Here is a 14,411-nt window from a genome sequence, read left to right on the forward strand (position 1 = left end):
TGCTGGGAATGTCTGGCTCCGGTCAGAATGGCCTTCAAGTCCTACCTAAGCCAGACTTTTGACTGCATCCGGCGGGTGGTGGCGGATTGGGAGACTGAGTGGGCCATGTTCCGCGCTGCCATTGCAGAGGTGACAGTTTACAGCTGCGGTCAGTGCTAGTCGCGGCGGCAATCCTCAAACTGGCTGGTGAAAGGTGCCATCAAGCTGTAGGAGTCCTACAGGGCATAGCTGGATTGTGGGACTCCTGAGGCAGCTGACAGCTACCGGCAGACCAGATGATGTGTCGCTCAGGCAGTCACGGAAGCAAAGCTCCTCTCGGGTGTGGGAGGAGTTCGGTGAGACCATGAAGAGAGACTTTCGGTTGGCCTCAAGTCCACTTATGTTTTGTGGACTTGGAGAAGGCTTACAACTGAGTCCCTCAGGGCATCCTATGGGGTGGTTGGTCAGATGTTACGGGCCATCCAGTTTCCTCTGCAGGGCAGCGGGCTCAGCCTTAGAGGTAGGGCGCGGAGCTCGGACATCCAGGAGGGGCTCAGAGTACTCCTCGGCCAGTGTCTCGAGGAATGTGAGTATTAATATGACTCTCTCCTGCTTCCTCTCTTGCTCAGTGTGTCACATATTTAGCTATTCTTCTGCCTTCTTTAGTGAGATTAGTACATGTATTAAATGTAGCTTATTTGCAGCACTGGAAGTGAGGCTCAGTGAATTGGAAATGCGGCTCTGCTCCATGGAAACCAAATAACTAGCTGCAGCAGTTAGCCAACCCCCAGTAGCCAGTGCGGACTAACCTAGTGACCTCCTATCTGGCCCCTGGCAGCTCCCAAGCAGCTGAGAAACTAAGGAGGTTGGGTAACTGTGTGAAGGAAGCATAGTCCAAAGCAAAAGCGCATGATTCACCACCAACCCGTCTTGAAGAGATATTTCTTTGTCAGCGGCACACCTTCTGTTGGAGCCACATTTGTGTTTTGTATGCCTAGATGTAGTTCCCCTATTTGGCCAGTAGAAAACAACAGAAAAGGCATAAGTAGGGCAGGACGTAATCACAGCAAGGTGTTTGCTAACCGGTGGAAGCACACAATTTTTGACTTTAAAATAGTGTGCCATGGTGTGTAGCAGTAACCAATGTATATGGATGTTAGGTGCATGTGATCAAATACTTACCTGGATGGACATGAATTCAAACTCACAGAAGTCTGGACTGTGATTTATGGGCCCGCTCACCACAAAAAGGTGACACGTCAGAAAGAGCCTCAGTGGCTTGCAGTTTTTTTTTTTTGCTTTTTGTGCAAGTCAAGTCGCTACACATGCTGAGAAATGAACTCTGGCAAATGGCAGCTCTTTCAAGAGAAATGTGAAGTTAGCGACACCAGCGGCCATAATCAAATGCATTCCTTGGGCCAGAGTGGGTGACGTGGAATTGTATTTAAAACTACTGGCTAAGGATTAGCATAAATACAGTCTGTAAGACTGTAATTACATGTTGGCGCTAATGACACCCGGCTGCACCAGTGGGATTTCACTAAAATTAATGATGAATCGGTGGTTTTCTCTGGACCTCTACCTAATCTGACCAGTAATGACATATACAGCTGCATGTCATCATTCAACTGCTGGCGAGATGGTGTCCAGCAAACAATGTGGGCTTTGTAGACAACTGGCAGGATTTCTGGGGAAAACCTGGTCTGATTAGGAGAGACAGCATTCATCCCACAGTTATTTATTGTAGGCGATTTTAATAACCATGTGGGCAATAACAACGATAGCCTCTGTACTAATGATATAGCTATATTTAAAAGGCTTTACCTTGGCATTCAGTACCACCATAAGGAACCTGGGAGTTATTGTTGATCAGGATATGTCCATTAACTCCCACATAAAATTATAAAAATAACATAAAATAAAATAAAATAAAAATCAACATCTGCCTTCCTTCACCTGTTGTCACCATTGCAAAATTCAGGTATATTCTGTCTCAAAAAGATGCAGAAAAATTAGTCCAAATTAGTTTTGGGTAACTTGCACATGTATGAGGGCAGCACAATGAAAACAAATTTCACTTTAAAAACTAAGTAATAATTCCTTACTAAGGCCACTTATTAAGTATAAAATGTAAACAACATATTTAGCAGCAGCTATGAGTGTCGTATTATTCCTTCCTAAGTATTCATAGTAGTAGTTCATAGTATTCAAGTCAAGTACAAGGCTCAAAATCATTCTTCAGAACTTCAGCAAATGGCCTTAATTACTTACCACCAATGAAGTCAGGGGCATGCACAGGAGAGATTAGTTTTTCCCATACCTAAGGTTTAAAACTCAGTGCAAGAGTGTGTGAAAAACACACAGTAAGTATCTTCCCTCAATAACACAATCACAAAGCTGCAAGGAGATATTGGACCTTTGTAGGACTTCTTCATTATACTACAGTGTGACACCATATTAACTCACGCTAGGAGTCTTTTCATGATGTTTCCCTTTGACATTGGAGAAGAAAAAGAAACACAACAAAGTAAAAAAAAAAAAAATAGAATAGTCTCAAGGATTTTTATTCTTTTCTGTAGAAACACTGTACATAAATTACTTTCTCTGAGACTAATTATGATGTTCGGGTAAGTGGAATTTCTCAGCCTTTAAAATAAAAAAAGATAAACTCATAAAACATTATTGACTCATCTCAATTGTCTCTGAAGAAAGGTTGGTAGCATATGATATTAACAATCTGTGTAAAGTTCCTGTTCTTCCCTTTAAAATGATTAAAGTTGGCTTCCCACCCTTGTAAAAACACATACACACAAAGAAAACTCATCTAAAAGAGTACAGAGACTCACAATCAATGAGAAAACATCCACATTGATTTTTGATCATTTACTGTTAGTCACTGAACTCACTGATGCACTGTCCTTTTAAGGAGAAACGGGCAAAAACAAGGAGAGAATTGGATACTACTCATAGCACCCCCCTCCCCAAAAACAACAACAACAACAAAACAAAACAAACAAAAACAAAAACAAAAACAAAAAACATGACATCATGTTTCTGTTGCAAGCAATACTACTACCTTTGACCAATAAAAGTACAAGGTCAATGCTTTATGAGGTTGAGTCACATTTTGCAGAAGTGAAGGACCTTTGGGTTGACAGGGGACCAGTGTTTTACGGATTCCTGTGAGATCCACCAAGAGTACATAAGATCATAAACACTGGCGCTGTGGTTGCCCTGCTTCCCCCAACATCGTTGTAGATTGTAGTCTGAAACTGTATTATAATATGAACCATGTTTAACTGCAGGGGATTAGGTTGAGTGGTTTTCGAAACTGACCGAACAGATATATTGTAAAAAACAAACAAACAAACAAAAAAACCAGCAAAAAACACAACTTTCTGGTTTCATTTAGTCCAGATCACGCTCCATTCCGATGGCTGTGTAGTAACAGGAGTAATAGTGGTATATGTAATCGTATGTAAACACTTTGTTCTTATTATTATATCCCCTTCTTGTCTGAAGCAAATGCACGTTTATATAATATAAAAACAGAACAAAAAATTCAAACAGACAATCAGTCTTTTTTCCCTTCATACAAATTGTAGTTCTTTATTGTGCCCATCTCTCTTAGAGAGAGAGTCCACAACAGTTCCACAACAGTTCCATTTGATGGCTGAAGCCATGGACACAATAGATCCTGTTGACATGGCTCTTAGAGGTCTGTAACAGAGGGCAACAGGTCATATCTGAACCCTTACAGATATGATACCTGCAATGTCTGTTGAAGATCTACAACCTTTTGTTATATTAATGGCTCTGACAATACACAACAGTCTAAACGCTTGCAGGCTCATCTAGTTGTAATGACTGCTGAAATGCTCAGTTAGCTATTTGAACAAATCTCTACATCCCACTGTTTCACATAGCACACAATTATAGAATTTAGGTTAGCCCCGCCTACCAGAGAGTGGGGGAGAGGCATGTGATCAGCCTGTTTGAAGGCAAATGACAGCAAGAAAGAGTAAAAGAAAGAAAGACAGAAAGACAGCAAGAGAAACCATTTTGCAGGCTCATAAAGACTATATTTTTCATAACTGTAAAACATGTTTTGGGTCTGTTGCCTTAAACTGATGTGTTATATAAAGTGTTATATTGTTATCAAACCAGTCTATAAATCCTACTTAACCATCCTAAGAATAAAACAATTTTGAAAACATGGGTTCTCATCAGTGGCTAGTTTTGAGCCTCAAGTTTGTGACATCCATTTTGTGTTAAAACTGAACCTTTTGTTAGTCTTGACAGTCAAATGGGGTAAAAATTAGGCATTTGTTGATACCGTGTTACCTCCTCCCTATCTCACTCTGCCGTAGGAACTGGATGTTATTAGCACTGTCGGCTAGCTCGGGGTACTGCTCTATGGACAAGACATAGTAACCATCATAACCTAAAACTTTCCCACTGCTTAGCAGTTGCCTTTTTTCTCCCTCCGTCCAAAGCCGAACTCCTTCCTCCCCATCTCTCACCCGTTGCTGCTCGCGGGCCCAGGCACTTGAGAGCGCCCTCTGCCTTGCATGCTCCAGAATTCGTGCTTTCTCCTCATCCAGGGTGGTCCCGTAACGCACATGAAGCACCAGAGCCCCGTATTGCAACTCCACGTCAGCAAAGCGTCGCGTTCGCCCATTCATCACTGTCGTAGATTGAGACACTGTGACATTCACACCATTTTCCAGAGATTTCCTCCCTGAGGTGAGCCGTAGCGCACTGAGGTCATTCTCAGGAAGACTGGTCTTAATGAAATAGTGTGTGTCTCGTCCCTCCACTGTATAATGCAAGTCCTCAAGGTAAAAGGCATTGTTTAAGATTGCAGCCACTTTGATGCAGTCCTCATTGGCAATGTTGAGAGCATTGGTCACCACACGACCTTGGATCACAGCAAGCATCACTCCCTTACCAATCAGAGACTTGACAGTGGCGAACCACAGCCAAAGTCTGGCATGGTCTGAATGCCGCTGGTTGAGCTGGATTTCTGGCATTCGCTCAAAGGACAGGAAGGCTTGAGACTGACGAGTTACTTCCTGCTGGACACCTGAGATAGACTGAAGACAGGAGAAAAAGGAGGAAAGAATGTTTGGCTTTATGTGCTGCTTGATACGTAAGACATCATTGATGTGTAATAAATACATTATTACACATAACTTATTATTATCTTATTACCCCATATCTTACAAAGGTTTTTTGGCATTAAGACCAAATTTGGTTCTTTGGGCTGTACCCAAGGCTGTACAGATATTTTGCCATTGACTTTATTTTGCCATGGTATAAAAAGAAGGGTCAGGTTTCATTTATTATACCAGTATTGTATCCAAGTTTAAAATTCTGACAGTATTTTCTCCAGCATAATACTGGTTTTCTGTGGATGTGGACTTGCCTATTAATTATGACAACGGAGTGTAGTTTGCTACTAATGCAACAGGGGAATGTTGCTCTTATGTCATCGATGATTCATTCTACCCATCTATCTAAGAGTATTTACGATACATACAGGCAGGTCATCCCACAGCTGGCTCTTTTTCATCTCCAATGATGGCTGTGTCAGGTCAAATTTGGGAATGGGAAATCCTGGGATTGCGTTGTGGAGATGGAAGCCAAAAGTGACCAACCAGATATTGATATCTACAGAGGAAAGAGAGCAGTGGATATGGGAAAAAGAAAAAGAAAAGGAAACAAAAAAGAAGCTGAGTCCAACAGTTGAATTGTGATAATAAATGCAATGGCCTAATAGGCCTAATATTTTTTAGGCTGTGTTATAATAGTTCCATACAAACCTGCTCGAAACATGTTCTTGTAATAGACATTAACCCTAGAACACTAACGTTAAAATTAGTAACACCATCACTAACGTTGGGTATATTTTACCCGATATAATATCTCGGATAAAATACAGTTTATCACACCAGCGTTCATCATGCCATATAGGACACACAGTGGCCACCTCTTGGTTTTTCTTTAACAGCTGTACTGAGCACACATTTGGTTGAAAGTATCAACACATCCCTTCATTTGGTTGTAAAATTCGATCACTTCAAAATTGTGTGGGTGAAAATCACCCGACGTTAGTGTTCTAGGGTTAAATGCCTAACATTGTTGCAGCTCATTTCCATAAAAACGTGTTGCAGTTCAGTACTCCCAGTTACTACTGACTCAACTGAAATGATAAGTTGTCCATCTGGCAGATGGATAATCTAATTTTTTTTGTACCTGTTGCTCCTAGCTTATTCCACTACGCTGTTCACTATCACAGCACATAGCTTACAGATAATGTTGGGCGATCAAGAATAGACACGTATGAGTCCTGAGTACCTTAATTAATTTACTCTAATTTGCTACATAACGTTTCACATGAGTGTCATGAATACCACTCTTCATTAACCCGGATCTGTTGAGCCCTTGGCCTCACTTGCTGCTAACAACCCATATAAATACAGAATTATAAATTGCGTCATTCATAATTTTTTTTTCTTGAACATAGATAAACAAAAAAAAGAAAAGAAGAAGAAAAACAATGACTTAACACTTATTTATGGTCGGGAATACTGCATGTACAATGTCTGTAAGTACAAGAATTTCCCTTCAGGGATAAATAAAGGAATTTCTGATTCTGATTCTGATTCTGATTCTGAAGAAGCCAAAGCTTATTCAATCTCACCCCTTCTCCCTAATTACTTCAATATATACTATAATAATTTATAGAATGGTGATATATATATATATACATATATACATCGATACACATACGTTCATCATACAATATGCATACAAAATGCATACACACACACATATATATAGAGAGACATATGCACATACATAACACAATACCACAATAATCTCTTCATAATCTATTCCATTCCATTCGTTCCATGTAGTTATTGGCAATAAATTGTTGCAACAAATAGAATGTTAAATTACATGAACCAACAGTCATTACTACCTTATTTATCATTCGGGGGCTCAGGGAATCCATCAGAGACGGGTAAACTTCCTGCATGGCCAGAAACATAGCCAATCTAGATCAGCTGAATCAGGTTGCAACAGCTTTAACATAGAGAATGGACAGGTTCACAGTGCCAAACAGATACGGTTCCACACAGGACTCATTTAATGTTTAAGATTTTATTGGTGGAACTGCTGGACTCGTGACTTGACATGAGTGGAGCACAGAGGATCTCAGGAAATCAAGCAAAATCCTCATCATTTAACAAACTACCATTTAACTTTAAGCCTAAGATGAACATAGCATTCTAGAATGTTTGCCAACAATTTAAAAGATTTTACTGATACATGTTGGCATGGTGTCATTTCTTTAAATAAAGTTATTGGGGTATTAAATAATCACAGTGCGATTTACTCGAGGTGAGTATGTTTCACAGTTAGGCTGGCTGTCCTTATGACCGCATATTAAACTCAAAACTGCATGTGTTTAATCCCTTCGCTCCTTAAATAGCCTATATTAGATTTTTTTCTCTTCTGTTCCATTCAGACTAGTGAGCGACAGGTCCACTAGGCTTTGTCCTATTATTATTATTATTATTATTATTATTATTATTATTATTATGATTATATGTCTCTATGCCAGTTTGCTGTAATTGCCTCTCTGGGAAACCGTTGTCAGTACTGCAAAAACTCATAACCACTCATGCGGGAAGCACATCAAATATGAGGAGGCACTTAAAAACTAAGCACCTCACTCAGTATATGTCAGTGACATGCCATTATCAAATCTGTTGGACTGCTTTATGGTCACAGAGAAGCACACCACCAACAATCGAGGTCAAGAGTCGGGTTGCAAATGAGTGGGGCATTAGTGACAAAACTGAAGCTTGTGTCACTGATAATGCTGGCAATATTAAAAAGTAAAGGCTGTAAGTGATAAGTTCACTGAATGTGCGCGACGAAGCACAGTTGCCTCAGTCAAGCTCTGTGAGATTAGGCAACAGATGGGACAGGCTCAAATGAGGCAGAAACAGGATGAAGTGATGCGTAGGAATTCTACTTATTACATGCTGCAGCGCTTTTTGAGGTCAAAGAACCCCTTGTCTCTATACTGTTGCTGGTAAATCCCCTCTGCCAGCACTATTGTTAGATGAGTGGGACATTGTAAAGGAGACCTGTAAAATAATCCAGTCATTTGAGCAAGTAATACTGGAGCTCCGAGAGGTATGTATAATTACATTAAAATAAATTCACAAAAAATAAATACAGTGTTGGTTGTCATATCATAGTAATCTATCATTTCTGCAGTGAATGGTAATGTATTATTATATAGTCCTAGATACAAAAAAACATAGAAAACAAGGCACACCATATATACCCTTTTTTTCCCTACAGCTTTGTGACAGGCTCAAATGTCATCCTCATGGCATGGGCGCTGCAATGAATAATTGCCCACAAGCAGAGAAACCCCTCAAAAACAATGGTTTTTCTTGCAGTTGACCTTGACAGAAGATTTGGGCAAGTAGAAAGAGTCAAAGTCCTGGCAGAGGCAACCCTGTTGGATCCTCATTTTAAAAAAAACATACCTTTGTTATTGAAAGAAATGTTGATGATGCTGTGACTAGAGTGGTGAGTTTTGCATCACCACCCCACCACCCAGCACAGAGGAGGGGGAGGGTATAGCTGTGGTTCTCCCAAATGAGCCAGTTTCCCAGGTATGAGTTGACTTTGCAGAAAGTGTCACCATGTTACAGCCAAAAAAAGCAAAAGCCAATTACAGAAGCCATGTAAGAAATCAAGGCATTCCTGGCTGAACAGCTGATCAGTAGAGCAGCTGACACACTGGAATGGTGGAGGGCCCGAGCCTTGTAAAAACCTATCAAAGGTTATGAGCATCTGGCTCTGCATTGTAACCACATCTGTACCTTCTAAATGTGTGTTCTCAAAAGCAGGCTAAATCATAAATGAATGCAGAAGCACACTCAGCCCCTCAAAAGTGCAGAATCTGGTGCTTTTAAATTCAAAGCTGTGACACTTACCAGTGATAATGCTACTTATTATTTCATTTCAATTCATGGCAGTTCATTTCGCAGCAGTTTTTGCACATTTGTCTTTTAAATTTAAACTGATATTTGTCCATTTCTTTTTTTAACCCCTCTTTAACCCTCATTGTCTGTTTTTTGAGTACTTTTGATTTTACCTTTAAACTTCAGCTTAAAAATGGTTTACCTTGCCTTGGATATAAATTGAAAATGTCAAAACATTATGTACAAATTTGATAAACAACATTTACAATTATTTACCTTAAAATGCAGTAAATGCCTCAGGCGTTTTTTGTACAGCTACTTTTGCTACAGCTATTTACAACACAATCAGGTGTCACAATAAAATGCACCACAAATTATTTATAAAACTTAAAAATTATTTATATTATTTCTAAAACTCGCACCAAACACACAGCAAATGTGACACCAATGTTCGAGAAAAAGTATTGTGTATGTTCTTTATCATAACTCTGGTTTTACTTGACATGTTACAAAATTTAAAAACTTGTACGTTTGAAGTCCCCACTTTTGACACAAATTAAAACAGAGACTCAACGAGGCTTGAATTTTATATGATGTCATAAGAACGGCCCTGCTTTGCTGTGAAACATACTCACCGCAAGTAAATTGCATTACAATTATTTAATACCCCAATAACTTTATTTAAAGAAATGACACCAGATAATCCAGTGCTTCTCAATTATTTTCTGTTGCGCCCCCCCTAGCAAGAAGAAAACAATTCGCGCCCCCCACTCTCCGCCGCGACTATAAATAATAGTAATAATAATATGTAATAATATTTAATAATATGTAATAATATGATGCTAACAGTGCTCGCTGGTTTACTGAAGTAGCATTCACAAAGTGGGATGATTGTTGGCAATATTCGGCACGTTTTGGCTGAAAAATCTCCAGCGGCTTATCAGCATGATTGGGATGTAATGTCTTCAAGTGGGGCCTTAATTTATTTGGCTTCATGCTGTCCGCTGCCAGCATGTTTAGACACAGTAAACACACCGGTCTGTCGTCTCCCACTGTAGTCACAGTGAAGCCAAGCGCTACATATGCTTCGTCATATTTCCTCGTCTTAGCTTTCGGGTGAGTTACTTTTGTCTCATTATCTTCGTCTCTCTCCGCCTTTCTTTTCATCCCTGTTAAAAATTTCTTCATGTTGTCTCTTAAGGGTTCGTTTAGTGCACTTCATATCGCCTGCTCGGTGCAAAAAAGCCGCTACACCATAGAGCTAATACTCCCTGCGCACACTTTGACAATGAGAGCGCCACTGCCAACTACTGTAGTGGATGTGCAATTACACTTTATTCTAGTACGGCAAAAAAAGCATGTTCCCCAGGGTCACACGCGCCCCCCCTGGCATCGCACCACGCCCCCCCAGGGGGGCGCGCCCCACTATTTGAGAAGCACTGAATAATCCAATGTGTAGCATTAAAGTCTTTGGTGTTAAAATAGAAGCAAACATTCTAGAATGCTATGTTTATTTTAGAATGAAAATGAAAGAGTAGTGTTTTAGTCATGGGGATTTTACTTGTTTTCTTGAGATCCTCTGTGTTCCACTCCCGTCACATAATGAGTCCAGCAGCTCCCCCAATAAAATATCAGTTAAACCAGTCCTGTGTTTATCCAGATCTGTTTGGTGTGTGAGTCCTGTACACTCACTCGGTTCAGTCCATTACAGCCTGATACAACTGATCTGGATTATCTATGTTTCTTTCCATGCAGGAAGTTTACCTGACTGTTGGATCCTGAGTCTCTGACGACATCACCTGGAGTGGTTTTCAGTGCACAGGTGCCCCTTGTCAAGAGTTAATTTGTGCCATTTCTTGCCTTCTTAATGTACTTTAGGCCATCAGTTGTCTTGTGCAGAGGAAGTGTGGGTATAGGATCAATAGCTCTGTTAGTGATACTACAACTACTGTACAAATCAATATTCCGTAATTACTCAGTTAAGTAAAAAGAAAAGACAGTCCATCATTACTTTAAGAAATGAAGGTCAGTCAATCAAAAAAATCTCAAGAACTTTGAATGTATCTCCAAGTGCAGAGATCAAAACCACCAAACGTGATTATGAAACTGGCTCTCATGAAGACTGTCCAGGAAAGGAAGACCAAGAGCTAACTCTGCTGCAGAGGATAAGTTTATTAGAATTACCATCCTCAGAAATAGCCAAACAGCACCTCAGATTAGAGCCCACATAAATGCTTGAGTTCAAGTGGCAGACATATTTCAACATCCACTGTTTAGAGGAGACTGCATGCATCAGGCCTTCGTGGTCGAATTGCAGCAAAAAAGCCATTACTTTGGAAGAACAACAAGCAGAAGTCCTGGCCTCCACAGTCACCTGATCTAATTCCAATTGAGATGGTTTGGGATGAGCTGGACTGGAGAGTGAAAAATGCAAAAAAGTGCTCAGCACTTTGGGGGAATTCCTACAAGATTTTTGGAAAACTATTCCACTTGACTAGTTCATGAGGTTGACTGAAATGATAGATAGATAGATAGATTGATAGATAGATAGATAGATAGATAGAAAGATAGATAGATAGATAGATAGATAGATGGATAGATGGATAGATAGATGCCTGCACCCTTAATTGTGCAGACTTGGATTTGCATGACTTCCAAAGAGGACGTTGGAGTTGTGTTTCTGGTCATACCAACTCAGACTCAAGGGACTAAAGTAACTTGGATCAGTATATTGAGTGATCCAGGACTCCAGTCCATATGCAGAACCAGATTTGCCAGGACTAATCAAGGATTCAAGGTTACTTTTATTAATTTTCACCACTATAGCATGTGGGATAGTCTACATTTTACATTACATTTTCTCCACTCTATTCTATGCTTAAAATGGTTATTCATCTTAAAGATGTTTTATTCTAGGCTATAACCCAAATTTATATATTTATGGAGGGCGGCATGGTGGTGCAGTGGTTAGCACTGTCGCCTCATAGCAAAAGGGTTCTGCGTGGGTTTTCTTCGGGTACTCCGGCTTCCTCCCACAATACCAAAAACATACACATTAGGTTAATTGGCTATTCTACATTGTCCCTGTGTGTGAGTGGTTGTATGTCTTTGTGTGTTGGTCCTGTGATTGACTGGCGACCAGTCCAGATTGTACCCCACCTCTTGCCCGTAGTTGACTGGGATAGACTCCAGCCCCCCTCCCGCGACCCTGACGGATAAGCGGTATATAAAATGGATGGATATATTTATGGAAAGTAAAAGTATTAGTGAAGTAAATAAAAGGGGACCCAGCATAGAATTTGCAAGACACCTACATTATACTTAAATTTTAAGAACACTTGACAACATGTGCTTCAGTTTCTTCAAATTGACTATTTAAAAAGCACTATCTACCACCTTAATATTTTCCTTGTTCCTTGTTTCTTTTTACCTGTGACATATTCTTTGACCTGATGAATCTTGCTGATGGGGTTGTTGCCTCGAAACATGTAGAGGTTGAAGGGCTGGGGGTCTTTGCCAACACGTGTCCATATGCTAATGTCAGGAGTTGTCCACCTTCAAAGGAAACACATTCTGGTTAGATGTGAAACTGAGCATCCTGTTACACCTTTTGGACTACAAATGATTGAATAAGTTAGTGGTTGCCTACCTGCCAGCAGGAATGTCATAATCTCTGTCTCCAAAATGCAGCAATCGTGTCAAAGGATCATACAGGCCTCCGTGAAAACCAATCACCAGCACAAAGTCTGGATTGGAATCAAAGTAAACCTCGCCATATGCTGTGTACTGCATCTACACGCACAAAATTAGAGATTTATGTCTCATATAGAGATACAAAACATTGTTATTCGTAGAATCAGAACAATCAGTATATCAATCAATTGCCTCACAAAGAACACATACCTGTTTAAGCAACAGTCCATTGTTGCTGAAGACAGCCAGTGGGGTCCCAGTGTTATCACATGCAATATAAAACTCCTCTCCACTGCTGATCTCCATAGCAAAGACATGGCCCTGTGCAACAATTAATTTTCCAATTATAGATATTACGGCCCTTTAAATTATTATTAGGATGTATTGTTGTTGGATTCTGTAACTCTACATATGGTAAGAAAAGGGCTACAGTTAAGCCCATATATTGAAACAAGTATAAGCTTTTTAGTCTTGGACTAGGCACACCAACACATTGAATTTGACATGAAACACTCAAGGTGTGAGTGAAGTAAAGACGTTCAGCTTTAATTCAAGGGGTTTGAGATAAGTGTAGCATTAACCATTTAGGAATTACAGCCATTTTTATATGCTTCTGTCTCTCTTTTCTCTTGTATGTTGAGAAGCCACACAGAATTTCATTCTACTTGTAATTTAATAACAATAAAACTTATTTTAATTCTGATGGCTAATCTTATACTTGTTCCAACATATATAGACCTAATTGTATAAAGATCATATTTGGTTAACTAACTGTCTTCATCACAGTAAAACAAGTTGCCTCTGGTCGTCACTAAACTAGGCAAGCACTCAAAAAAAGCAAAAGATTGTCAGAACAACATTTTCATGTGATAAAGAGAAAACCATCTCCTCATCTATAATTAAGATGCTGTACATTCCACATGCTTTAATTTTAGTTACCATGTTTAGTATATAGCCTATATCTCTTTCAAAGATAGAAAGTGGAAATCACATCAGTTTGGGAATAAATTATTTCAATTTACCTACTTTCCTTGATGAATTTGATAAAATATAGACATATGTCAGAATGACTCAGAATTACCATATTTAGAATGACTTTTTCATCTTAGCTACCTGAAGATCATAATAAAAGGATGTGATCTCAGAGCTGGAGTGGTTATAGACGTGGGTGATCCTGGTGGGGTAGTTCAGGTCAGCATAGAAGAACTGCAGGTGTTGGCCTAGACTATTTCGAGATGCCACACGCCGGCCCAAACCATCGTAACGGTACTGTATGGTCCAGCTGGAAGCTTTACTGTAGACACGAACTAGGAGACCTAAATCAAAGAGGATGGAAAGGAGGAATAAGGAACTCAAAGAAAGACAGTAGGTTAGATGTTGAAGCTAATGTGTACAATTTCAATTTTAGTGTGATCAGTAGTAGTGGTGGAGGTAGTGGTGGTGTTGTTAACTTAAAAGAACAGTTCAACCAACAATGAAATTCATACAGATGAAAAGTTTCTTAGTCCACAAAACATTTTAGGAGCTTCATAACAAAACAGCATTGCAGCGTTCTTATAAAAAACTGAGGAAGCTGGGGACATGTTTTTAAAATGTAAAGAACAGCTGGATACTTGGATTACATCATACAAGCTTTTTCTTTCTTTTAAAACAAGTCCCCAACTTCTTTGGTTATTTAGGAAAATGCTCCATCACAGTTTTGCTGGGAAGCTCCATAAATGT

At 39.7% G+C, this 14,411-nt stretch overlaps 1 protein-coding gene across 6 annotated transcripts in view; it reads right to left on the reverse strand.

The window, feature by feature from the left end:
• Positions 1-2,527: 2,527 nt before the first annotated feature.
• Positions 2,528-14,411, reverse strand: part of tenm3 (teneurin transmembrane protein 3) — a 293,504-nt gene continuing 281,620 nt past the window's right edge. For all 6 annotated transcript variants that reach the window (XM_046399608.1, XM_046399625.1, XM_046399602.1 and 3 more), the window contains 6 exons: positions 13,803-14,005; positions 12,900-13,010; positions 12,646-12,788; positions 12,427-12,551; positions 5,522-5,652; positions 2,528-5,075 (listed from right to left, as the gene is read on the reverse strand). In XM_046399608.1, the coding sequence (XP_046255564.1) occupies positions 4,320-5,075; positions 5,522-5,652; positions 12,427-12,551; positions 12,646-12,788; positions 12,900-13,010; positions 13,803-14,005 (1,469 nt within the window). In that variant the 3' untranslated portion in view covers positions 2,528-4,319. The remainder of the gene's footprint in view (positions 5,076-5,521; positions 5,653-12,426; positions 12,552-12,645; positions 12,789-12,899; positions 13,011-13,802; positions 14,006-14,411) is intronic.

The sequence above is a fragment of the Scatophagus argus genome, chromosome 2 (assembly GCF_020382885.2).
Source record: "Scatophagus argus isolate fScaArg1 chromosome 2, fScaArg1.pri, whole genome shotgun sequence".
Lineage (NCBI taxonomy): Eukaryota > Metazoa > Chordata > Actinopteri > Scatophagidae > Scatophagus > Scatophagus argus.